Source organism: Balaenoptera borealis, assembly GCF_965194805.1.
Source record: "Balaenoptera borealis genome assembly, chromosome: 2".
NCBI classification, from domain to species: Eukaryota; Metazoa; Chordata; class Mammalia; order Artiodactyla; family Balaenopteridae; genus Balaenoptera; species Balaenoptera borealis.
The window spans coordinates 112,562,361-112,590,199 of NC_138867.1; the positions used below are offsets into that span (position 1 = coordinate 112,562,361).

General features: G+C 46.7%; 1 protein-coding gene across 4 annotated transcripts in view; it reads right to left on the bottom strand.

The window, feature by feature from the left end:
* Window positions 1-27,839, bottom strand: part of FSTL4 (follistatin like 4) — a 717,999-nt gene that overhangs the window by 29,325 nt on the left and 660,835 nt on the right. For 3 of the 4 annotated variants that reach the window (XM_082378911.1, XM_082378913.1, XM_082378914.1), the window contains 3 exons: window positions 21,224-21,347; window positions 1,273-1,434; window positions 753-887 (listed from right to left, as the gene is read on the bottom strand). In XM_082378911.1, coding sequence (XP_082235037.1) covers window positions 753-887; window positions 1,273-1,434; window positions 21,224-21,347 — 421 coding nt within the window. The remainder of the gene's footprint in view (window positions 1-752; window positions 888-1,272; window positions 1,435-21,223; window positions 21,348-27,839) is intronic. The other variant, XM_082378912.1, reaches the window with a different exon arrangement.

The following is a 27,839-nucleotide window of genomic DNA, read 5'->3' on the forward strand; positions in this document are numbered from 1 at the left end:
TCTGCTAGGCTTCGCCTTAGGAAGACCATCTGCAATACTTCTGAGTTTCTCCCTTGATGATAAAGACTCAGCTTAGAGCCTTTGATCAAGGGAAAGAGACCATGTCCAACACCCATATCCATGAAATCAACCTTGCAGGGTCTCTTGGGGAGCAGTAGCCTTTGATCAAGGGAAAGAGACCATGTCCAACACCCATGTCCATGAAATCAACCTTGCAGGGTCTCTTGGGGAGCAGTAGCCTTTGCTCAAGGGAAAGAGACGATGTCCAACACCCATGTCCATGAAATCAACCTTGCAGGGTCTCTTGGGGAGCAGGAGCTACGAGGGAGAGCCTGCTTAGCACCCCCGGTGGGCAACAATCCCTGGGGTAAAGGCAGGCGTGTGAGCGTGCACAGGCCAGTTCCTGGGCTGTGGATGGGCAGCAGCCGCTGGTGCGTGGTTAGCATGAGCACTTCTGTGGATGAGGGACAGAGCAAGTAGGAGGCAGAACTGGGGATATGATATGCGAGCTCCCTTGTGGTCCTGGGTTCTGTCTGCTGTCCAGAGAGTTTCCCTGTCTATGCCTCCAGAGTTGTCTAGGTTTACAGGGAAGGTCTACCCACCTCTGGCCACCCCCTGTCCCCAGCTTTGAGCACAGAAGGATATGAGGTTTATCCCTGTCTCCAGGGGCTCATGATTGGTGGCTGTGGCCCTTGCCACCCAACATCCCCCAACCAGCTCAGTGAGGAGCTCAAAGGCAAGCGTGGACTCACGGGTCTTTCTAGCCGAGTCTTCGATGAAGAGGGAGGAAATATCTTCATCCACGCCCACTTCATTTTTGGCAATGCAGGTATACGCCCCTGTGTCTTCATACCGAACACTGCCGATGTGGAGTTCGCTCCCATTGGCTGTAGAAGGGACAGTGCTCAGGGCGGCCTGTTCAGCTGGGACCTCCATCCTTCCTCCCTTCTCCCTTCTATTGAAAGTGGTGAGGTTAAAAGCACAGCCCCTTGGCAGGGCTGAGGGTAGCCAGTACCCTGATATACGCCCAGGAAGGGCTGGAACAGCAGAAATGAACTGCAGGTGACCTGGGACCTGATTGACAGCATCTCATCATGGTGCTCAGAAAGATCTGTGTGAGTCCAGAGAGCAGGGAAACTGGGGGAGATATCTGTTTGCTCCCCAAACGTCTGACTTAGAAACAAATCACTCCTCTCATTTCCATTCCTGGGGAGAGCGTCAGCTTGAACTTGATGGGAATAAAGGCACAGAGACACCGAGCGGAGCTCTTACCTAAAAGGGAAAGCTGTTTCGACATCTGGGTTGAGACATCCATGCCATTTTTTAGCCAAGTGATTCTGGGCATAGGAATGCCCTCTGCATGACATCTCAGGCTAGCTGCCACTCCGGGTTCCTGTGCCTGGGTCTCTGGATAGACACGGATGACGGGTGGCACTGTGGGTGAGAGTTAGTTCTGGTGAGAAAAGGCCTTCACCTGACTCAGGCCTGTGGTCCAACTCTGAGACCCTGCCCAGAGGGCTGAACCAAGAGACAACTCTGGAGTTCTCTTTGTAACCAGTTTGCAGTCATCCTGCAGCAACTCAAGCCCTAAAAGAAAGGGCTATAAAATGGATTGCCGACAATAAACATGTCAGGCTTTGTATGCTGTAATTCATGGCATTCATCATTATTCTAAATATGATCAGAGAGACATCCAAATATTTAAGGCTGCTCAGCTGCTACACGTAAAGAGCAACAACTGCCAAAATTTATTTCTGAATGAATAAAATTCAGATATATTATTTCTCTTATTGGAAAGCCATTGGACAGGGGCATAATTTCTTGCAGGAAGTGCTTCACAAAGTACTTATGGGCACTGACTGGCAGGGCTCCTAATTACATCACTGCTCTAGGGAAGACCATTGGTTTTCCAGTGGGTCATTTTTATTTTTCCACTTCTCACCCCCTGGATCATGGGTGAAAGGTAAGTGTGCCCTCCTTGGCTCCTGACTCACCCATGGGTCCTGGCAGTCAAGTTCAGGGCTGGGGATGTGACCAGGTCCACTCATCAGATGAGCAGGGTTAGGCAAGGCATCAGTACCCTCTACCCTCTGGCCTTTCCTACATGGGTTGTCTGTGGGGCAGGAAGGAGTGAGGACTGTCTGGAGGATCTTCCCTCTTACCCCTAGCTCTGGGCCCAGGAAATAAAATAATTATCATTATAATATGGCATAATTATCAATATATAAGTGGAATTGGGGGCTCTTACTTATTCATGCATTTTTCTCTACATACTTCCAAAAAGGGTTTATGAGAGCTTATGTAAAGGCACCTGGATATTAAACTAAACAACAACAATAACAAAAACCACCTCATACACCTTTTGGAAAGTTGGGAGATGCATTCTTTGTCTTGAAGCCGACAACTACATTTTCCCAGAGTTATCTGGACACTCCTATTGTCCAATAAAAGAAAGTGACCCAGGGCAACTTCCCTGGTGGTCCAGTGGGTAAAACTCGGCGCTCCCAATGCAGGGGGTCTGGGTTCGATCCCTGGTCGGGGAGCTAGATTCTGCACGCATGCTGCAACTAAGAGTTTGCATGCCGCAACTAATAAGTCCACATGCCGCAACTGAGTCCGCATGCTGCAACTGAAAGATCCCGCATGCCAGGACGCAGATCCCACGTGCCGCAATGAAGACCCAGCACAGCCTAAATAAATAAATATTAAAAAAAAATAACTTAAAAAAAAAAAAGAAAGTGACCCAGTATGTTAGGAGAGAGATTTTTCTTGGGACTAGAGGTGGAACAAATTGACACATATATAGAAGGAAGTGATAATGTTGATCCTAGAATGTGAAGATTTCTAGTGATCTGTGCTTGGGTAGGCTGAGGACAAAAGAAAAATTCTATTACCTTACTGTGAGAAACAGATGCTGTAGGTCCTGTCAAAACCCAGGAGGCTGGTAATAATCTGATCAACTTAGCCTGAGTTTCAAGTCTTTCCTCTGGTTGACCTATGGGGCAAAGTAGGGGGCCGAGGACAAAGCCAAATGGATAGCTGGCAAAGGGCACAAACCCACCTTCAGAGTGGCCAGAGCTGTTTATATAACATGAGCTCAGAGGCACCCATGACTAACCACACACAGACCAAACAATAAAAAAATCTGAGTCATTTCCTTGGTTTCTCTTTGTTTCCAGTTCTGGGGGAGAGTCCCAGGGTGTGGGAGAAGGTCCTTGTCACGGGTCAGGCCACTTGGGATGGGTGAAGTAAAAGGGTTTCTAGCTAGGGCGTATCTGCAGGACTGCTTAGAATACAGAAGTGGATCTCTCTTCTCTGATTCCCCTTGGTTCAAAGAGGGAAGAAATAGTAATTTATCTAGGAAAACTTCCTATACCCTGGATTTGGTAAAGAGAGGAATGGGGTTCAAGTTGAAGAGACAGCAGAGTTTTGTTCAAGAGGCTATGATTCAAAAGCACAGAGATAGAGCTGGGGGGCCTAGGAACACTGGACTGGTGGGGAGTTGGAGAAGGAGGTAGAGCAGCCTGGGTTCTAGAATGTGTGAATAACCTTGGGCTCCTGCTAGATCACCATTTATTTATATAAGCCTGCCAAGCAGCCACATAGTAAACTTAAAGAAGGTGAGGGAAGAATCAATAGAGATAGAAGCAGAAAGGAATGAATCAATTTGCCAAAAAAGAGTGGAACTGATAAATCTGAGACCTGGATGTTCGTGAAAATGAATAAAATAGCCAAATTTCTGGCAAGTTTGTTTAGTGAAAAAAATAAAGAACACAGAGGAGATTAAAAAATACGGAAATACTTTGTTCAATTATAGGTAATAAACATGAGACTTTCAATGAAATGAATCACTTAAAAGGAAACTTAAAGTACTGACATGGAATCAAGAAGAGAGCATTTAAAACATTTTAAAGCACTACTTTTCAGTTATGCAGTGAATAAGTTCTAGAGATCTGTTATACAATATAGGGCCTATAATCAGCAATATTATATTGTGCACTTAAACATCTATTAAGAGAGTAGATCTCATGTTAAGTGTTCTCACCACAAAAACGAACAAAAAAGAAAAACAAAGGGACACAAGGAAACTTGTGGAGGTGATGTCTGTTACCTTGATTGTGGTGGTGGTATCCTAGGCGTATACATGTACAAATTCATCAAATTGTATAGATTAAATATGTGTAGTTTTTTGTATATAAATTATACCTCTATAAAGCTGTTTTCTTTTTCTTTTTTTCTGCTGTCTCAATTATCCTTTATTTGTAGTTTACCTTGAATTACTCTGGTAACCTATTCAGGTTTTTTTTTTTTCTGCAATTCACAGTGTCTCGTCACACCTATGTCACCAGCTCCTTTACAAAGAAAGTCCATAAAGCTGTTTTTAAAAAGGCACTACTACTAACCCCCAAAGAACCCTGATTAGTTTCATAAGAAAGTTCTTTTGTACATTTCAGGAACGGATAATTCCTAGAGCATACAGCAGAGAAAATGTCCCAAATTTTATCATGAAGCTGTATAACCCGGACACGGAAACCTGCCAAAGAAAGCACAACATGCACTGGGACCCAACACAAAGCAGTGACTCCATAGGAGCCTGGGCTAGACCTACCTGAGGGTCTTGGAGGGTCCCATGGGGAGGCAGGGGTTGGCTATGGCTCACTGTGGGGGAAAGGACACTGGTGGTGGAGCGCTCAGAATACTGATCAGTGTGAGCTCTCCATTTTGGCAATGAGACCTGGCCCCACCATGCAGCCTACAGACTCCACTGTGGGACGCTTCTGGCCAAACAACCAGCAGGGTGGGAATACAGCCCCACCCATCAGCAGACAGGCTTCCTAAAGTTGTACTGAGCTTACAGCTGCCTCTAAACACAATACTTGACACGGCCCTGCCCAAGAGAGGGACAAAACCCAGCTCCATCCACCAGAGGGCAGGCAACAGTCCTTCCCACCAGAAAGCCTGCACAAGCAGCAGGACCAACCTCACCAACCAGGGGGCAGACATCAGAAGCAAGAAGAACTATGATCCTGCAGCCTGTGGAAAGGAGACCACAAACATAGAAATTTAGACAAAATGAGATTGCAGAGGAATATGTCCCAGACAAAGGAACAAGATAAAAACCCAGAAGAACAACTAAGTGAAGTGGAGATAGGCAATCTACCTGAAAAAAAGAATTCAGAGTAATAACAGTAAAGATGATCCAAGATCTCAGAAAAAGAATGGAGGCACAGACTGAGAATATACAAGAAATGTTTAACAAAGACCTAGAAGAACTAAAGAACAAACAAACAGAGATGAACAATACAATAACTGAAATGAAAAATACACTAGAAGGAATCAATAGCAGAGTGAATAAGGCAGAAGAACGGTAAGTGAGCAGGAAGACAGAATGGTGGAAATCATTACTGTGGGACAGAATAAAGAAAAAAGAATGAAAAGAAATGAGCACAATCTAGAGACCTCTGGGACAACATTAAATGCACCAACATTCACATTATAGAGGTCCCAGAAGGAGAAGAGAGAGAGAAAGGACCTGAGAAAATATTTGAAGAGATAATAGCTGAAAACATCCCTAACATGGGAAAGGAAACAGTCACCCAAGTCCAGGAAGTGCAGAGAGTCCCAGGCAGGATAAAAGCAAGGAATAACACACCAAGACACAGAGTAATCAAATTGACAAAAATTAAAGACAAAGAAAAAATATTAAAATCAACAAGGAAAAAGCAACAAATAACATACAAGGGAATTCCCACAAGGTTATCAGCTGATTTTTCAGCAGAAACTCTGCAGGCCAGAAGGGAGTGGCATGATATATTTAAAATGATGAAAGGGAAAAACTTATAGCCAAGAATACTCTACCCAGAAAGGCTCTCATTCAAATTTGACAGAGAAATGAAAACCTATACAAATAAGCAAAAGCTAAGAGAATTCAGCACCACCAGCCCAGCTTTGCAACAAATGCTAAAGGAACTTCTGTAGGCTGAAAAGAAAAGGACACACTAGAAACAAGAAATGAGAAAGCTCACCAGTAAAGGCAAACATATAGTAAAGGAAGGAAATCATCTGCACACTAATATGATATCAAAACCAGCAATTGTGAGAAAAGGAGAGCACAAATGCAGGATATTGGAAATGCATTGGAAATTAAGAGACCAACAACTTAAAATAATCTTGTATATGTATAGACTGCTATATCAAAACCTTATGGGAACCACAAACCAAAAATCTACATTAGGTACGTACGAAAAAACCCAAAAAGTAGTCCAAACACAACACTAAAGATAGTCGTCAAATCCCAAGAGAAGAGAACAAAGAGGAAGGGAAGAAAAAAGTCCTTCAAAAAGAAATCCAAAACAATTAACAAAATGGCTCTAAGAACACATATATCGATGATCACCTTAAACATAAATGGATTAAATGCTCCAACCAAAAGACACAGACTGGTTAAATGGATACAAAAACAAGGCCCGTATATATTGTTGCCTACAAGAGACCCACTTCAGATTTAGGGACACATACAAACTGAAAGTGAGGGGATGGAAAAACATATTCCATGTAAATGGAAATCAAAAGAAAGCTGGAGTAGCAATACTCATATCAGACAAAATAGACTTTAAAATAAAGACTGTTACAAGAGACAAAGAAGGACACTACATAATGATCAAGACATCAATTCAAGAAGAATATATAACAATTGTAAATATATATGTACCCAACAAGGAGCACCCCAATATATAAGGCAAATACTAACAGCCATAAAAGAAGAAATTGACAGTAACACAATAGTAGTGGGGGACTTTAACACCCCACTTTCATCAATGGACAGATCATCCAGACAGAAGATCAATGAGGAAACACAGACCTTAAATGACACATTAGAACAGATGGACTTAATTGATTTTTACAGAGCATTCCATCCAAAAGCAGCAGAATACACGTTCTTCTCAAGTGCACATGGAACATTCTCCAGGATTGATCACATGCTGGGCCAAGAAGCAAGCCTCAGTAAATTTAAGAAAATTGAAATTATATCAAGCGTCTTTTCTGACCACAATGCTATGAAATTAGAAATCAACTATAAGAAAAAAACCAAAACAAAACAAAGAAACATAAACATGTGGAAGCTAAACAATATGTTACTAAACAATAAACAACCAATGGATCACTGAAGAAATCAAAGAGGAAATAAAAAAATACCTAGAGGCAAATGAAAATGAAAGCACGATGATCCAAAACCTATGGGATATGGCAAAAGCAGTTCTAAGACTGAAGTTTATAGCAATGCAATCTTACCTCAGGAAACAAGAAAAATCCCAATAAACAACCTAACCTTACACCTAAAGCAACTAGAGAAAGAAGAACAAACAAAACCCAAAGTTAGTAGAAGGAAAAAAGTCATAAAGATCATAGTAGAAATAAATGAAACAGAGGCAAGGAAAACAATAGAAAAGATCAATGAAACTAAAAGCTGGTTCTTTGAAAAGATAAACAAAACTGATAAACCTCTAGCCAGACTCATCAAGAAAAACAGGGAGAGGGCTCAAATCAATAAAATTAGAAATGAAAAAGGAGAAGTTGCAATGGACACAACAGAAATACTAAGGAAGAAATGGACAAATTCTTAGAAAGGTACAATCTCCCAAGACGGAACCAGGAAGAAATAGAAAATATGAACAGACCAATCACAAGTACTGAAATTGAAACTGTGATTAAAAAACACCCAACAAACAAATGTCCAGGACCAGATGGTTTCACAGGCGAATTCTATCAAACTCTTTAGAGAAGAGTTAACACTTATTTTTCTGAAACTATTCCAAAAAATCACAGAGGAAGGAACACTCCCAAACTCATTCTATGAGGTCACCATCACCCTGTTACCAAAACCAGACAAAGATACCAGAAAACAAAAATTATGGGCCAATATCACTGATCAACATAGACACAAAAATCCTCAACAGAATACTAGCAATCCAAATCCAACAATACATTAAAAGGATCATATACCATGATCAAGTGGGTTTTATCACAGGGATGCAAGGATTTTTCAATGTCCACAAATCAGTATGATACACCACGTCAACAAATTAAAGAATAAAAACCACATGATTGTCTCAAGAGATGCAGAAAAAGCTTTTGACAAAATTCAACACCCATTTATGATAAAAACTCTCCATGAAGTGTGCATAGAGGGAACACACTTCAGCATAATAAAGGCATATATGACAAACCCACAGCTAACATCATTCTCATCAGTGAAAAGCTAAAAGCATTTCCTCTAAGACCAGGAACGTGGGCTTCCCTGGTGGTGCAGTGGTTGAGAATCCGCCTGTCCATGCAGGGGACACGGGTTCGAGCCCTGGTCCCGGAAGATCCCACATGCCGCAGAGCAACTGGGCCTGTGAGCCACTGAGCCTGCGCGTCTGGAGCCTGTGCTCCGCAACAAGAGAGGCCGCGATAGTGAGAGGCCCGCGCACCGTGATGAAGTGGCCCCTGCTCGCTGCAACTAGAGAAAGTCCTCGCACAGAAACGAAGACCCAACACAGCCAAAAATAAATAAATAAATAAATAAATAAATAAATAAATAAATTTATTAAAAAAAAAAAAAGATCAGGAACAGACAAGGATGTCCACTGTCACCACTTTTATTCAACATAGGGGTTGAAGTCCTGGCACGGCAATCAGAGAAGAAAAAGAAATAAAAGGAATTCAAATTAGAAAAGAAGAAGTAAAACTCTCACTGCAGGGACTTCCCTGGTGGTGCAGTGGTTAAGAATCCGCCTGCCAATGCAGGGGACACGGGTTCGAGCCCTGGTCTGGGAAGATCCCACATGCCACGGAGCAACTAAGCCTGTGCGCCACAGCTACTGAGCCTGCGCTCTAGAGCCTGCGAGCCACAACCACTGAAGCCCAAGTGCCTAGAGGCCGTGCTCTGCAGCAAGAGAAGCCACCGCAATGAGAAGCCCGCGCACCACAACTAGAGAAAGCCCGCGCGCAGCAACAAAAACCCAACCTAACCAAAGATAAATAAATAAAAACCAGGTCTCTTCTGTCCTGGTTCAGCATTTAAAAAAAAAAACAAAAAAAAAAACTCTCACTGCAGATGACATGATACGATACATACAAAATCCTAAGAATGCTACCAGAAAACTACTAAAGCTCACCAATGAATTTGATAAAGTTGCAGGATGCAAAATTAATACAAAGAAATCTCTTGCATTCCTATAAACGAATAATGAAAGATCAGAAAGAGAAATTAAAGAAACAATCCCATTTACCATTGCATCAAAAAGAATAAAATACCTAGGATAAACCTACCTAAGGTGACAAAAGACCTGTACTCTGAAAACTATAAGATGCTGATGAAAGAAATCGAAGATGACACAAACAGGTGGAGAGATATACCATGTTCTTGGATTAGAAGAGTCAGTATTGTCAAAATGACTATACTAACCAAGGCAATCTACAGATTCAATGCAATCCCTATCAAATAACCAATGGCATTTTTCACAGAATTAGGACAAAAAAAATCTTAAAATTAGTATGGAGACACTAAAGATCCCGAATAGCCAAAGCAATCTTGAGAAAGAAAAATGGAGCTGGAGGAATAAGGTTCCTTGACTTCAGACTACACTACAAAGTTACAGTCATCAAAATAATATGGTACTGGCACAAAAACAGAAGTACAGATCAATGGAACAGGACAGAAAGCCCAGAAATAAACCCATGCACCTATGGTCAATTAGTCTACGACAAAGAAGGAAATACTCTACAATGGAGGAAAGACTGTCTCTTCAATAAATGGTGCTGGGAAAACTAGATAGCTACATATAAAAAGATGAAATTAGAACATTCTTTAACACCATACACAAAAATAAACTCAAAATGGATTAAAGACCTAAATGTAAGACTGGATACTATAAAACTCCTAGAGAAAACATAGGCAGAACACTCTTTGACATAAATCGCAGCCATATCGTTTTCAATCTGTCTCCTGGAGTAATGGAAATAAAAACAGAAATAAACAAGTGGGACCTAATTAAACTCAAAAGCTTTTGCACAGCAAAGGAAACTATAAACAAAATGAAAAGACAACCCACAGAATGGGAGAAAATATTTGCAAATGACATGATTAACAAGGGATTAATATCCGAAAGTTACAAACAGCTCATGCAGCTCAATATAAAAAAAACAAACGACCCAATCAAAAATTGGGCAGAAAACCTAAATAGACATTTCTCCAAAGAAAAGATACAGATGGCCAAGAGGCACATGAAAAGATGCTCAACATTGTTAATTATTAGAGAAATGCAAACCAAAACTACAATGATATATCACCTCACACCAGTCAGAATGGCCATCATCACAAAGTCTACAAACAATAAATGCTAGAGAGGGTGTGGAGAAAAGGGAACCCTCCTCTACACTGTTGGTGGGAATGTAAGTTGGTACAACCACTATAGATAACAGTATGGAGGTTTCTTAAAAAACTAAAAATAGAGCTACCATATGATCCAGCCATCTCACTCCTGGGCATATACCCAGAGAAAAACATGATTTGGAAGGATATGTGCACCCTGATGTTCACTGCAGTGCTGTTTACAATAGCCAAGACATGTAAGCAATGTAAATGTCCATTGACAGATGAATGGTTAAAGAAGATGTGGTACATTTATATAATGGAATATTACTCAGCCATTAAAAAGAATGAAATAATGCCATTTGCAGCAACATGAATGGACCTGGAGATTATCATACTAAGTGAAGCAAGTGAGACAGAGAAAGACAAATATCATATAATATCACTTAAATGAGGAATCTATAAAAATGATACAAATGAACTTATTTACAAAATAGAAACAGTCTCTCTAAACAGACTTAGAAAACAAATTTATGGTTACCAAAGGGTAAAGGTTTGGGGGAGGGATAAATTGGGAGTCTGGGATTGACATATACGCACTACTATGTATAAAACAGATAATCAACAAGGACCTACTGTATAGCACAGGGAACTCTACACAATTTTCTGTAATAACCTAAATGGGAAAATGATTTGAAAAATAATAGATACATGTATATGTATAACTGAATCACTTTGCTGTATACCTGAAACTAACACAACACTGTTAATCAAGTATACTCCAATATAAGATAAAAATTAAGAAAAAATTGATGGACCTAGAGATCATCATGTTAAGCGAATAAGTCAGACAGAGAAAGACAAACATCATATGATATCACTTATACGTGGAATCTAAAAAAAAGATACAGATGAACTTATTTGCAAAACAGAAATAGACTCACAGACTTCGAAATGTGGAATCCAAAAGAAAATGATACAAATGAACTTATTTGCAAAACAGAAACAGACTCACAGACTTTGAAAGCAGACCTGTGGTTGCCGGCAGGAGGAAATGTGGGGGGGAGGAATAAATTAGGAGTTTGGGATTAACATGTACACGCTACTATATGTAAAATAGATAATCAACAGGGACCTACTGTATAGCAAGCACAGGGAACTCTACTCCATTTCTGTAATAACTTATATGGGAAAAGAATCTGAAAAAGAATGGATATATGTATATGTGTAACTGAATCACTTAGCTGTACAGCTGAAACTAACACAACATTGTAAATCAACTATACTCCAATATAAAATAAAAATTAAATTAAAAAAATACAAAAAACAAATGCCCACATAAAAATATTAGCAAATCAAACCTAGCATGGTATTATTGGGTTGGCCCAAAAGGTTGTTCAGGTTTTTCCATAATATGTTAAAACCGACCGAACTTTTTGGCCAGCCCAATAAAAATTAAAAAAACACACAAAAAACAAATACGCACATAAAAATATTAGCAAATCAAACCTAGCATGGTATTATTGGGTAAGATGTATTACTTTCCATAAGATGTTACAGAAAAACCTCACGACCTTTTTGGCCAACCCAATAAAAGAACATACTGTGACCAAGTATAATACGTTTCAATGACTAACTATTAGGAAATCTATAATTAATCATATGCAAGTCAAAGGCAGTCAAAAAAGAAAACCCATTTGATTCTCTTGCTAGACACTAAAAGGCCTTTGAAAAAAATTCAAAATCCATTTATTGAGGGAAAAAACCTCAATAAAATAGGAACAGAATAATATTTTCTTTCTACAATGAAGAATATCTCTATAAAAAGTGGGACCAGCACCATTCTTTTCAGAATGGTGAAACATCAAGTGGGGATAAAACAAAAAGGAAAGAGGAAAGGAGGCAATATCAGACTCTCAACATTTTGCTGGGTGTTACTGTCAATAGAAGGCAAGAAATGAGAGGGATAAATATTAAAGAGGTGGAGAAAAATGATACTTTACCTGGATATGCTCCAGATAACGAACCAAAAGTGTAAGGTTTAATAAGCGAGTACCATAAGGGGCCAGTATGCAGACAGACAAAATTAATAGCTCACTTATGTACCAGTAGCGACCAGATAGAAAACACAGTGGACCGAAATGAATGAAACTATAACATCTCACTGAAGACGTATAAAAAGACTTGAAAAATTAGAGAGAGATGATCTTGGATAGGAAGACTTACTGTTGTTAAGAAACAAGATACTCCAAATTATGCCAAACATTTAATCTCATTCCAGTTAAAATCAATTAGTGGGGTCTTGACAAAATAATTCTCAAATTTAGCTAGAAGAAAGAATGTGAAAGAACAGCAGAAGAAATTTTGAAAAACAAGAGTGATGACTGTCATTTTTCCATACCAGATATTACAAAGTATTTCAAGTATTACAATAGCAAATAGGGGGAGGGGGAGAAGCAGGGGGAGAGGGAAAGGCAGTGTGGGGAGGAGAGGGGAGGGCTGAGGCACTTCCCATCTTTGAGTTCAGCAGCACATTAATGGTCTTTATTGAGTTTACAAAATTCTGTCAACTCAATACTGTGCAGTCAACATTTATTACATCCCAACCAAGTGTCAGGCATTACACACAGAGCAGTGAATAAGATGGACCCAGTCCCTGGCCTCATGAAGCTTTCTGTCAGGGGGAAGATGAATAACATAACTGCAAGTGTGGTGAGGATTACCAGAAGGGAGCTTTGGGGACATAGGGATAGGGGTCTGGGAAGACTTATCAGAACAGAGCACTTGGATCCACTCCCTCCACCTCACAAAGGAAATACCGACCTTCCTTATGCCTGTGGGGCCTGCCCCTTTATTGATAGTATGTTTGTCCAGTGAACTGGTGGTTTGGGCACCGGTCTCCTCAGTGAGGTGTCCAGTGGCCAGCACCAGCCTTGAAGACTGGCCTTTGCCTCTGCCCTGCCCTTTGATGGGAACCTGTCACACTTGAGTGTGTATCTGCATCCCCTGGCTGGAGCGGGGGCTCTTGTTAAAACAATGCTGGGCCCACCCCACAGTGTCTGATTCCGGAGGTCTTGGTTGGGGCTGGGGGATTTGCTTCTACCTGTCAGGTTCCAGGTGAGACCCTGGGTCAGCCCTGACTTGGAAGCTCTTGCAGACCGATTGAACTGAAATAGGTGGCGCTGTTCTACAACAAGACGAAAGCTGACTGAAAGTCAAGGGAGTGGAACCATCCATTCCCTTAAAAACAAAGGACTATCTGCTGGGCAAAGACACCTGGGCCTCCAGTGGCAGGGGTTAGAAGACAGCGCACGTATGCTGAGAGAGAGGAAACCCTGGCTGGCCTGGAGGTCTCCAGGAGCCGAAGTCATCCTGGGGGCTACGACCACTCCTCCTCGGACCTCCATCCCTCCATCAGCAGGACTAAAGATGGGCCTCAGAACCCCACGTCTGCCACCTCCCAGTGGCCCCTGTCCCCAGTCTCCTCGTCTCCAACTGAGGACCATCAGGACCCTTTCCCTCATGCCCTTGATTTGGGATTCTGTCAGTCTTCACAAGAGCCTAGGCCGCTGGGGCATCCACCATCCCCAAAACCTTCTGTTGTGCCTTCTAGAACTCATGTTCTGCCGTCAGCAAAATGTCCTCTATCCTTAAACTCCTCTGTGAGCGTTCCTCACCTTCCTGCTCAGATGGAAACCTGGTGACACTCCTTCTCCTGCAGCCTTTTAAGTGCATGTGGCTCTCTCTCCCCACACTCCTCCCCCCGCCCCGTCCCCTACCCCATGGGCTGGGAGGTGGGGCAGGTGTTGTCACCGCCAGACCATCCTCCTTCCATTCTCCAGAAAAGGACCCAGTTTTGAGTTTCCTGTCCCGTGAGCCTCATTCCTAGATTCCATCCCCTCACGTCCTGTCCAGGATGTCGCTCTAGCACTTCTCTGTCCCTCCTGCATCAGTCTCCCCCTTTCTACTGGATCTTTCCTATTAGTCCATTAAACGCTTTTAATTTCCATCTTGGAAGAAAACCCCCAAACCTCTTTACCCCAGCTTCTCTCCCCAACTCTGCCCCATTTTTCTTCTTGGAAACACCCTGGAGAGTTGTCCATACTTGGTGGCTCTCACATCTCCTCCCCACCCCCCCAGAGCCAGCTCCAGGCAGACCTTTCCCCACCACGTGTGGAAATGGCTCTGCTCTGGACCACAGTGCCCCACCCCCCCTACACTGACCCTGACCCAATGGCCAGTTTTCTTTCCTCACCTTCCCTGACCTGCCGGTGGCATTCACCACAGCTGATCACTCCTCATCCTTGGCCCCAGACACCACTTGGCCCCAGACACCATACGCCTAGTTTTCCTGTCTCTGTGGCTTCTTCTCTGCCTTCCTTGCTGCTTTTTCTCATTCCCCAGGCTCTCAGTGCTGTCGTGCTCGGCTGCTGGACATTCTCTATCTGCACTCCTTCAGCATCTACCCTGGTCTATTGACTTTAAATACCAGCCACCCTGTGAGGCATCAGAAATTTATACCTCCAGTCAAACCTCTTCCTTCAGCTCCAGACTTAGATACCCCATGGGCTGCATGACATCACAAGTTTGTCATGTCCCCACGAGCTCCTGATCTTTCTTCTCCAAGCTGCTCCTCCACGATCTTCTCCTCTCAGTGAATGGCCTCTACTTTTCCAGGTGCTCAGACCCAGATCCTTTGGAGGCATATTTGACTTTCCCACCAAGTGGACACAAATGTCATCTTTTCAGTACGGCCTTTACTTGCCATCATACCTAAAGCTTCCACCTTTTATCTGAGTCTCCTTATCCCCTCCTGTTTTAAAATGTTCCTCCTTAGTATTTTCCACCCTTTGAATTGCTCCATGAGGATGGGGATTTTGGTCTGTCCACTGCTATGTTTTCAGTGCTCAGCCTGGTGAGTGGCATGGAGAGAACCTCAGTAAATGCTTATTGAATGAATGAATGATGATGACAGTGAAGGATGAGGTGGTGTTGGCAGCAAGGCAGCGCAGAGCGGGGAGAGCGGGGTGGGAGGGAGGATTCTTAGCCAAGGGACCAATCAGTGCAGGGCAGTGGAGTCAAGAAGGCAGGGCGGGCACGGCAGAGGGAGAGAAGTTCACGGGGCAGGGGCACGTGGGAGGGGTGGGGCAGGGCCTGGGTCCCGGTGTGCGTGCGTGTGTGCGTCTGTGAGCGTGCATGGTGGACTCCCGGGCCTGGAAGCTGCTGCTGCCCCTCTGTGAACCAGTGGCTTGGGCCTCCCCTCCTGTGGTTCCTGGCCAGTCACAAGGTGTCTGCCCTCTGGCCTCTGGGCGTGGAGGAGGCCAAAGAAGCACAGCCCAGCCAGCAGCAATGGGAGGGGGCCCTGCAGACAGGCCCAGACCCCTGGATAGGTCGGGGCCAGTAGCCTCCTGGATCTTCCCAGCTCCATGCCTGGCACGAGCGGGCCTGTGACATGGAAGGCAAACCCCGGAGTACCAAGGAGCTCCACCGAGAAGCCCATTTTGCCCTGACCTGACCTTTGCTAAGTTGAAAACTGGCAATAGGATGTTAGAGGGAAAAAATAACCATCCCATCATTTGGGTAGAAGCTCAGCCACTGCCTCCAGGACCCAACTGTCCTCCTCGCGTGTGATGAGGCATTGCTAAGACTGCAGCTGGTGTGGAACAGGCCCCGGGCTCTGAGAGAACACTGCAGCCAGAGCCCTGATCCAGCCTCCTGCCAGGACAGGGAGGACCTAAGGAGAACCCTGGGCAGGGAGGCATCAAAGACCTTGGTACCCTTGGCCCCTGCTTGGTCAGGGTCCTGTCAGAAAAAGTCCTGCATTTTCTTTGTGAGAAACTACCCTTCCCAGGGTAGGGATCAGGTGGAGACACAGCTTTCGGCCAGCAGCGAGGCAAAGGCCCAACTGTTTTCCTTTGGCTCTGATCTCCCCTCTTCCTTTGTGTTAATTCACACACTAAAAAGCATTCGAATTAATGTATCTGGGATAAACATATTCGTTTTCTTTTAAATCTGCAAAACCTTCCCATGAACATATTTGAATACATAACACAAAGGCACATTTTCTTTGGGAAACATCAATCATTTCCAAGGTGAAAGGCAGCATAAATATGTCTTAAGTAAGAGGCACATTCACAAAAGTACCAAGCTGGAGTAATAAACAGATTTGGGAGATTACTATTGTGTTTTGGGAATGAATCGTTACTTGTCTGAACTGTGGGGAGGTTGAGGGTGTTTTTAATTTAATGGATTAATCATTTATTTCTGAAGTTTTTGTTCCTCCTATGGAAGCAATGTGGGAAGTTTGCATGAAGTTATAAATCATGTCAGTGTTTGGGCCTCATCTCCGGGAGGTCTGGTCTATGGGGAAGTTATACTAATAATTTGAGAAAGGAAATAGTTGCCTGGAAGGGTTTCCTTTAGCAAACCAGGTCAAGGCAGAGTCCTGGATGGAGAAGAAGCTCCAGAAGATGGTGACCCAGCCTGTATATGGAGGCCTGCCCCTGCCACCAGGGAGTGAGGCAGCTCCAGGGAGAAGTCTATATTTTATTCCTGGCTTGGCAACTTCCTCTGGGTCTTGATTTTCCCATCTGTATAATGAGTTGGAAGGTCTCTGAGGGGCTACCAGCTCAGACCATCTGTGTCCACCAACTACAGTTAAATATGGCTTGAGACAAAACAAAATCTCCCCCATATCTGTCCCATCTTGGACTTTGAATTATATCTGGCCAGGCATTTCCCAAGCATTTGACACATATCCTATCTCATCAGGCCTATAAGGGAGGAGGCACTATTGTTATTCCCATTTCACAGGTGAGTTTACTCGCCAAAGATGTATGTCAAGGAAGTACCAGCACTTGGATAGGTACTAGGCTTGAATGCAGGTCTCTCTGGCTCAGAGTTCATGTCTTGGCCCTGTGACAGAGGTGTCTCCAGCTCGGGTCTGCGCCGTGCCTTGGGTGGAACAGCGCCACCCAGCTCCTGTTCGCACGAGCGGTATCCCTGTCTCTTGGGCCCACTGGCCACACATTGCCTCCCCAGCACACCTGCCATTCACATGGAGTCTTCTGAGCCCTCAGAGAGGCAGGGAGCTGGCAGGGCCTCCTCTCCCCGCTTCATCTTCCTCCCCTTCTTGTCCTCCCTCTGACTGAGGAGAAGCAAGGAGAAGCAACCGACAGAACATTGTTCCCTGTCTGTGTGTCCTGGGCACCGCCTCGGCTCAGTAAGCCACAGGCCATCTGCCAGGCCAAGAGGGGACCAAATCCCACCACCCACAGCACAGCTGGGCGACCCCACCAATTCTACTCAAACTGCTCTGGGACATCTTTCATGCTTTTGACTCACGCTTGGGATGACTGACGAAAAGGAACGAATCCCACAGATGAATCTGTTATAGCTTTCTCACATCTTCTCCACGAGATGCCTCAGCAAAGCAGGGCTCCTTCTGGTCTGAGCACAGACGGTGCCTTCTCACCTTCCCAGTCCTCCTGCCCGGAAGCCCCACGTGCCCACCACCTCGGTGAGCCTTCCGCAGCGGCCCAGCCCTCCTGGGCCTCCCCCTGGTAACCTGAGCAGCATCGGGCATCGGCACAGTGATCTGCCAAGCCCACCTGGAGCTGGACGACCAAGCCGTGAAGGTCATCAACTTCAGTCCTGCTGCGGGCAGGGGCTGCCCTTATATCTACGCTGTGGGTCCTTCGTTGGATGCTCGCTAAGCCAGCTGTTTCTGACCAGGCGTGAGCTCAGCACCAGGGGCAGGGATAAACGAGGCAGGGTTCCTATCCCCGGTCCCTCACAGTGTGCACCCCCGACAGCACATCAACACCGACCTGCTGAACGCCCACGTCTGGATTCGCCAATAGCAACAGTGCAATGTCCCAAAGGGGAGGATGGGGCGGAGAAGGCGTCAAGAGTCTAGGCTTTGGTGTCAAGATCCATTTTGCAGTTATATACTAATTGTAGGGCTGGGGTTCCTGGGCAAATCACTTAATCTCTCTGAGCCCTAGTTTCCTCATCTGTGAAACAGAGATGGTGTCCAGTAATTATTCGGTAAATGTTCCTACTGTCATTGTGTCTTTCGTACCATTTTACTTTCAACGACATCTTCCCACCTTCCCACACAGATAGGGAGGTTTTCCCTCTCAGTCAACACAGCACACTTCATTTCTGGAATGCTCTGAAAACCTCGTGTCTTGTTCCCTGGTCAGCAGGCAATGGACTCGTGTCCTTGGGAGGCAACAGCAGATCTACCTTAGTACGGTGCTCCCATGAGGGAGCTGCTTAATGGACCCAAATGCCACCCCCAAGTGCCTGGGGGTCAGCCCAGCCCAGGGACCTTGTGGGCTCCTGGAGTGAGGCCCACCCTAATAGCCCAGCCCAGCCATCATGGAACTGAGTGAAGTGAGCCATGGCATGAGGTGGAAAGCCCACCGCAAAATGCAGAGGTCCCAGCATGCTGCCGCTGACTCTAGTACTTCGGCTGGAAGAGAAGCCTTAAATCTCTCAGCAGTTAGGAAATGGATCTCAGGTGGCCTGTCTCTGGATCTCAGTGGGGAGGTTTTGCTATTTAGACTCCCCTAGGCCCCGAGCAGCCTCTTTAGCAATCGCTGGGCTGGGGGGTGGGTGGGAGTGGAGTGGCTGGGGAGGCTCGAACAGAACTCTCCAGTGCCAGCTGCAGAGTCCACTCCCCACTTGGGTAGCAACAGGAAGCAGCCTGGTCTCTACTTTCAGCCCAGCAACACACGGTGTCTGTGGGCCTGGGCCTTGCTCCCGGATTCAGCACCGGAAGGGAGGAAATGGTTCATTCCCATCATGAGCTCTGTCTCAGAATTCTGGGGGAACAGGAGGCAGAAGGGCCCTCCCAGCACCGTGCACCTGCCATTCATGTATTAAAGGTGTTTAAGACCACAGAGTCTCCTGCAGGCGCCTGTACACCCCGATTCAAGCCAACAAACACAGCCACAAAGCCCCAAAGGATTAAATATGTCCCAGCTCAAGGGAAATACTAACAAAATATGGCTTCGGCACATATGAACATAAAAATCCCTAAAACATCCTATAGGACAAATGTAGAGGCAAGCTGAGCTCACCCTGTTGTCCTTAAATGGCTTGTCACCCAGGATCCCAGAGGTAAGTGACATTGAACCTCATGATGTAATTATTCTCAACACCGCGTACACTTTATCTCAGAGCAGAAGCCCTGGACACAGCTGGCACAAAGGATCTGGGGCTGACTTGGAGCTTTCACATTATTCTCTGGTGCACAGACGCCCTGCTCAGGCCTGCTTGGTGAAAGCAGTGACGTCCAGCTGGGCGTGGCTGGACACGTCTAATTTCCCTGGAGTGCTGATCTGCCACGGCACTGTGATGGCTTGTTTGTTGTGATGGCTGGAGTGGCCAGCAGTGCGACAGAGGGCAGAGCACAAGCCCTGGGTCTAGAATGACACCTACCAGTGGTGTGACCCCAGGAAAGTGACCTTACCTAGAGACTCATCCATAAAGTGGGTTAAAAGATACTGACTGGGAGAGTCCATGTGATGTGTTAGCCTAGGGACTGGCCAGAGAAAGTCTCAGAAAACACTGGCTATTGTAATTGCTGGTGTGGTCATCAGCAGGGGTTCATTCTTCTCAGTTTCTGGGAGTCCTGACAACACAAGGGCCTGTGAGAAGCAAAGAAAACCTGCCAAGCCTGCTGAGGTTCTGCTTGGCTGGGCCCAAGCTGAGGCTCATTAAGCCTCTGGTGGGAGGGAGGCGGGAACCAGCCCCTTTTGCAGAAAGTAAGGCCTCCCAACTGGATAAGTGATTTGGGTCCACAGTACCTGGAGGAGGAGTGGCATGTTCTAGACACTGTCTGCTTCTCACTGGATCAAGACCACAACAGCTTGCCATCTCCATGTCACTGTAACCGAGCAGGACCCTATGGGGCCTTCCCGGGACAGACTCCCTCCCCAGACCCCATGTCCTCCACCTGCCTCTTGTCTATAGAAAATCTTTAGACTCCCAGGCCTGCCCTGAGTGCCAAACAATAAATTTAATCAGACAAGTGAGAAAATGCAGAAAAGAAAACAGTCAAGCAAGACAAAATAATAACAGTTTAGCCAGTAAACAAAGTCAAGGACCTTTAGTTCCTCCTCAAGGGCTATAGATAATATACGGAGCCATGCCCTTTGAGCTGTTTTGCAGATACTGAAACCCCCACCAGGTGGAAGAAGTTAACTCTATGCTGGCCACAAGTACGTAGAACCCAGACCGGTTGGAACCAGAAGGTTGACAGTATTGACTCCCGATTACCTCACCACCAACCAATCAAAAGAATGTCCACGAGCTGATCATGCACCCCACAGCAACCCCCCCCCCCTCAAACCCCCGTCTTTAAAACCTCTCCCTGAAAGCCTTTGGGAGTTGGGTCCTTTTGAGCACTAGCTGCCTGGACTCCTTGCTTGGCACCCTCCAACAAACACTGTGCTTTCCTTCACCACAACCCAGTGTCAGTAGACTGGCTTTACCTTGAGCAGGCGGGTGGACCCAAGTTCGGTTTGGTAACATCACCTACAGGGCACACTGCACATTCTACAGGGGCGTACTGGAGATGCTGGGTGTGACCTGCCTAAGTGACTCACCCCCTCCCACCTTAACTCATTTCATCAGAGGAGGCTTTGGGGGAAGCCAGACCAGGAAATGAGTTGGCAGACTCTGCCCCTGCCTGCCCGCCCCCCTCCCCAGCCCCTCTTTACTTACAGGAAAGATGGGACATTTTGGGGTCAGGTATTTCTTTAAGAAGACAGAATGCAGGAGGGGAGGAGGGTTGTTCTGAGCAGCGTTTGGGAACACTTTGGGGGGACAACATGCATGGAGCCATTTACTAACCATTCACCTGCAGGACGTGGGTCTGGAACAGCTGCTCGTAGCCAGAGGCATGGCAGGTGTAATTGCCCATGTGGATGGTGGTCACCTTGGTGATGTAGAGGGAGTCGTCCTCTCCAAAGTCCTGCTGGGGCGAGGAAGACAACAAGATTGGCTTCTCTGTTGAGTAGCCTGGGAAGGATAGCCAGGTCTCCGGTTTTGCAGGAAAATAGAAACCCTGTAGCTGCGAGAGACTTCCTTTCTGCCTGGCCCCCTTACTCAGCCAGAGCTCCCTGCAGGGCTGGGCAGCAGGACCTCCATGTCTCTTCCGTGTTGCTTGCCCAGACCCTGTACATCCTTTTAAGATCTTGTTCACCTTCTCTGTGAGGTCTGGCTTGAACACCTTCCCCAGCACCCTCCCTCTCCATTTCTACAACTGGGCTCACCTGCCCCTCCTGTGCTGCTGCTTGGCTGGTTTCCTGGGCTCTTGTCCACCTGTTGAGAAGCTCTGGAGGGCGGCCTCCTTTAGGGGCAGCCCTCTTTTTCTTAAAGGGCCAGATAGCAAACGTTTTTGGCTTTCTGGGCCATAGGGTTTCTGTCAACTACTCAGCCCTGCCTTGTAGCATGAAAATAGCCATACCAATGCCTAAATTAATGAGTATCACTATGTTCCAATGAAATTTTATTAAAAAAAAATGTGGTGGGCTGCCTTTGGCCCATGGGCTATAGTTTGCCTACCACTGGTTTAGATCTCACCCCCATCTCCAAATAATTTCAGGCAGCTTACAGAGATCTGGGTAACCTAAGAGAAGGGAAATTGAACTCTGAGGAAAATGAGGGCAAACAAAAAACAAGGGCAGGGATGTACTCGAGAGCAGAAGGGGTGATGCCAGGGGTTCCATGAGAAATGGCTCAGTAAGCCTTGTCCCTGTGACCTCTGCAGCCTCACAGAGTGGGATCCTATTTGGCCAGCACATGGGGAGGGATGGGCAGGAGGGGGCTTTGAGCTGGTCAGAGTCCCCTGGTGAGCGCTGGGCACGCAGCACTCCCCCAGGGCCTTTCCAGCCAGCTGCCTTGTCTCCTGCAGAACAATGCACAATGCTGGCCCTATCCAGGCACCAACTGCAGACATGCTGGGGAATGGAATTACCGGTGTTTCAGGGAGACCTTTCATCAGGTTTGGCTTTAGCTAGCAAACATCTCCGAGGTGTGGTGCTCAGAGCTGATGGGACAGAGGAGGTCCTGGCTCCCTGGTGAGAAACAGGGCTGGGCAGTACTAGCTGTGAGGAGTGATGGGGGAAGCCCAGTGCTGGCACTCAAGATACTCAGGGTTTAGCTTGAACTCTGGCACTGATCAATGTTCCCTCATCCCTCTGGGCACTGGCTTCCCCACCTGTAAATTGTGGACAATTTATATGCCCTATCTGCCTCCTGGGGTGATGGGGAGATCTGGCAAGAGAATGCCCACGAGTACATTTTCCAATGTGGGAAGTGTGACATACATGGGGGCTGCTACTTTTCTTATTATTAACAAAAGATGCAAAACTCCTCTTGACCCCCTGGAGACGACACCAAACCATCCCTCCCGTCATTCTCCCTGTCCTTCCTGAGCTTCCTTTTTCCACAGAAGCAATCTCGTGGCAGGAGGGACGGAAGGCCACCAGTCAGTGTGGCACAAGGATTGTCCAAGGGCCCGGCCACAACCATCATGAGTCCTTTAAAGATGCTTTCTGGCTAATTAACCCAATGAAGGGTGCAGGCCCAAGAGAGGTTTGGGTTAAGGCACAGGTTGGAAGGTGGAGAGTGGATGCATGCAGCCTGCTTTCAGTATCAAGGAAAAAAATACTCAGAAGTGCTCCCAGTGGAGTGAAATATTGGAGAAGGCTGCTGTAAGAAACCCTTAGAGTTTTCTCTGAAACATTGCTCTGCTGTAAAAAGCCCCATTCCTATCATGCAGTGGAAGCTTCCCTAATAAAAATAAAACACCAGATAGCTTATTTGTCCTGTGGCATAACAGAGTCATAAAGGGTTCATACCTGAGTTGCTTATGAAAAGTTAATGGTTAGTCAGTTCTGGGGTTGACATATTTCTAATCTAAGTCGTTTTCTGTGTCAAAACCTAAGTCTGCAGGAAAATACATTTTGCTTGGAGTCTCAGTGGTGGAATGGCATCTCGAAAGAGGGCTGGGGAGCTGGGTGCGGCCCCACCTTGGGGAACCTCAATACCTCACTTGGTTGGTTCCTGGATAGACTCCATCCCAAAGGGCAACACCAGAGCTGTTTGTAAGGGGTTTGGTGCTGGGGATCCCCCGGCATTTCCCTCTGTGCTGCCTTCTTGAGCCTTCATACCCACAGCCCTGCCTCACAGGAGGGCCCTTGTAGTCAGTCTCAGGTTCTGGCACCCCCTGCTCTCCTTGCCACCTCAGTGGGGTTGGGTGGTCATGGGACCACAGGCTGAGAAGAGCTCCCAGGCTGAGGTTCCCACAGATCAACTGCAGAGTGGTGCCCAGTAATAACACCAGCTCACAGCCTCCACGAGCTAACTGTGTGCTGAGAATCTTGACATACGTCGCTTTGTTTAAGCCTCAGAAAAAACCCTGAAAACCATAAAGCAAAACAAATGCCCAGTCCCCATGGGGTGAGAAAGTAGAGCTCTCCTGCGCAATATATTCAGAGTCTGACCTTCTCGCACCACCTCCACTGCTACTGCCGTGGGCCAGACGCACGGCCCTCCGCCGCTGCCCCTCTGCGCCGCAGCCAGCCCACGCCCCCCTCACTCAGAGTCCCAGCCCTAGAGGGTCTGCAGGGATGACCCGCCGTCCCCTCTCCGCCCCGTCTCCTTCCACGCTCCCTTGCTCCTTCCTCTCCAGCACTGCGGCCCCTTGCTGTTGCTCCAACATGCCCGGAATCCTGCCCCCTCAGGAACTTTCTCCTCCTTGTCCCACTGCCCCAGGACTATCAGTCTGGCTTGCTCTACCTCCTTCAAGTCTGCTCATATGTTATCTGCCGGCCCTATCTGTAACCCCCACGGAGCACCTGGCACGCACTTACTCCCGTTTAGCATACTGTTTGCCGCGTGTCTCCCCAGCTAGAATGTGAGCTCCGCCCTCGTGCCTGCTGCGCTCTGCTGTGTCCCCAGTGCCTAGCGGGGCCCGACACAGAGTGAGCCCTCAGTGCATATTTGCTGAGCAGACTGCACACGGCGCTGAGCTAGGCTCTCTGCAGGGGCTGTGCCCCGGTTCCGGTTCTTTGGGTTCGACAATGGAGGCGCCCACCTCCTGCCTTCCTGTGCCCCCAAATGTTACCAATCACACTGGGTCCAAAGCAAGTGGCTGGTGGGGAGGCAGAGAGCTGGTCTCAAGTCTTTTCTCTGCTTTCCCACCCTGCCCCCTTCTCCATGCTGCATCCTCAGGCCTGGGCACACTGGGAGGGCTCAGCTCAGTGCAGTGGGCAGAGCCCATGCGTGTAGTCCCACACCGGGCTGATGGCTTCTGGGAGCCCCTAACAGAGTTGCTTAACCTCTCCGTCTGTTTTTCCTCACTGCTCCTGGGAGCAGAGGCATGTCCCTTGGGTGATCGCTCAGGTGTGGAGGCGTGTGGGTTGCCGGATGCGTTATGGCTCTACTTCGAGCACCTAACTCATTAGCAGCCTGTGAGTTAGGCTCTGGGGAGAACCTGACTCTGTACTAAATAAAATAATGGCTCTGGGCTGAAACAATAGGCATCATATAATTACAGGAAAAAAGTGCATATTATTTTCTGGAGCATGAATACTGGCTACAGAAATCAAATTTACCTCATTAGATGTAAGGAAATTACTTTAAAAACTGATTTATAAGAAGTTACATAAAACTAAACCTGCAATCCTTCTCCTCCTGAAGGTTTTCTGAGGTGTGTCTGAATGTTGCTATCAGTGCTTGATTGCATCTCTGTAACTGTCTTTTTATGGATGGCTTTTTTTTCCTTTGCTCTGATGCATAGAAATGTATTAACAAAACCAAGGTTCCTTCCAGAAATAAACAGATGCCAGATTAGACCATTCTTTGTATCGATGCACACCTGTCTTTGGAAAAGAGACAGTTTTACTTAAAGGTACGTATTTTTTGCCTTTTAAAAAGCTATTTTCTAAGTATCTGCCCTTAATAAAGTAATTAAATGAAACTTCAGTATTAAACAATATTTAAGCAGAGGCAAGATGGGGGATGTTGTCATAGTGATACATGTGAGTCAGGTCTAAGTAATATGAAAATGAGCCATCAGTGCTGATTATTTAGTGACTAAACGTTAGACACAAGGACTCCAGAGTGATTTCAGAGGTTAGGTTAATGGTACTGTCAGTGCTACAAAGTTTAGAAACATTTATTCAGAGCTTTTCTAGCTCTGCCCTTCTCAGGAGCACTCTTGGCTCTCTTTGGAGAGGATGGAGTAAAGGAGAGGGTCTTTTCTCCCAGGCTGGTTTGACTCTGGCCCCCAGAATTTCACTAACCCTAGCATCCCACCTGCACAAATGCACCCAAACACTGAGCGATGCAGTGACGGCCGGTCCTCAGAGATGTGTGCACTCACATGAACACACACACCCATTATCCAGACCCAGCAAAGACCAGATGCATCATTGGTGGGCACAGACAAACACCCTTGTGAACACATGCAGTAAACATGAGCATGTGTGCACACACATGTTCCAAACCACTGTTCTCTCTACACAGCTGACCCCTCGGACTCACACTGGGGTTCCCGTGTTGGTCACCTCCTTCTAGCCCCTCAGAGGACAGACCTGTCACTCTGTGAGGGCCTGCAGAAGCAGTCCTTTTGATCAAAGTCCTCTTAAAAGAGAAGTCCCTGCAACTTGAAGCAATGCCTAAGTGGCCACTGAGCCCCCAGGGGAAGGCTGCTGTGGACAGTCACGTTGGGCGTGAGCAGCCTGGAGTGGGTCTGTCCTCCTGCCCACTCCCAGGCCTGGCCCAGGGCAGGGAGCCACAGGTGTGGGAGAAGGCTCTGTGGGCAGGCTCCGGGCTTCCCCAGGACTGTGGGGAGTGTGCAGTCACTTGCTGCCTGGGGTTTATGTGGTCAGTGCTAAAGGGGAGGCACCTCATCTCTCTGTGCACCCCTATCCTGTGCCCATGTGTGGCATGGTGCCTGGTGCATAACGGGAGCTCAGTTAGTGTTTGCTGAATGAATGGAGGTGTGTCAGCCTAGAGTGCTGGCTCGTGGGGAGCCACAGGAAGTGAAGTGAAGAAGTAACGTTACCCAGAGAGGAGTCTGGCCTTTGCCCTCAGCTCTTGGGAGGTGAACTCTAGGCCTTGGGATGTGCCTTTGTTTGCTTGAGCAAACCAGAGCATCTAACAATGTGATTTATGATGGGAGCCCTGCACCACATGGTACCAGCTCTGCCTCCTGTCTCCTGGCTGGATACTAGGGGTCAGCCATGCGGGCAGTATGGGATCGAGTGCTAGTGAAGGCTCTGGACACAGACTTGGGTGAGCTTCCCTGGTAGGTATGTTGTTACACGTCTATGCCGGGAACCATGACCGCGCCAGGAGACAATGGAAGCTCCGCACTTGGACCCTCCTGGACTCTGTCCTGTGGGCTTCTTCTTCTGGCTGATTTTAATCTGTACTCCTTCCTGATGATAAACCATAACTGTGAGCATAACAGCTGTCAGTGAGCTCTGTGAGTCCTTCTAGTTAAATTATTAAACCTAAAGGTAGCTTGGGGAACTCCCCAAACTTGAAATTGATGTCAGAGTGAGGCCGTTCCTGTATGAACTGCTGTCTCTAACTTTGTAATTGGTTCCAGAACTCAAATGGGGGAGATTCTGACCCAGTTGTGTGGATGCTAAGCATTTGCCCTGGGGACAAGCTTGAGTGTCTGAGTGCACACAGGGGCCTGGGTACCTGTACGAGAAGGCTCACGCCAGAGACATTGCTTTGAGCGCCAGCTCGTCCATCCCCAGAGGCCAGAGGGCAGACACCTCTTGACTGGCCAGGACTCTAGAGTATATCACGTGGATGAGTGGCAGCTCCTGGGGTCTTCCGGGGAGTTGCAGGCCTGAGCCCCTGAATGGGGCTTCAGATCCTTAACTGATCAGCCCTGTGTGCCCAGCCTGGGTGGGAAGGGACTCAGGCGCTAGACTGCCCTGCAGGGTCAACTGAAGTTCCACACCTTCTCGAACCTGCTGCCTTCATCTGGGAACCCTGCAACCCTCCCCCCGGGGGCCCCTTGCATCGCGAGTCCCCAGGCCTAGAGGGCCTTACCAGCTCCTCTAACCTGGGTCACACTCCCAGCCAAGACAGCTGATAGGCATTCTTGCTGTTCCGGAAACACCCCAGGGAGGATTTGATTAAATTTCCTTCCATGGCTCATTTCAGGGACCAACAAGGCTTGCAATCAGGAATTTTCTCCTGCTATGGTGTTTAAAAATCTTACACACCATTTGAGGGAGTATAAACTGGTGCAACCTTTTTGGAGGGAGATTTGGCAATATCCATCAAAACTGAAAACATGTCCACTCTTGGATATAGTTATTCCACTTCTAAGAACTTATCTTACAGGGCTGCTTACACAAATGTGCAAAGAGGTATGTATAAGGATGTTCACCACAGTATCGTTTTCATTAGATAAAGCCTGAAAACAGCCTGA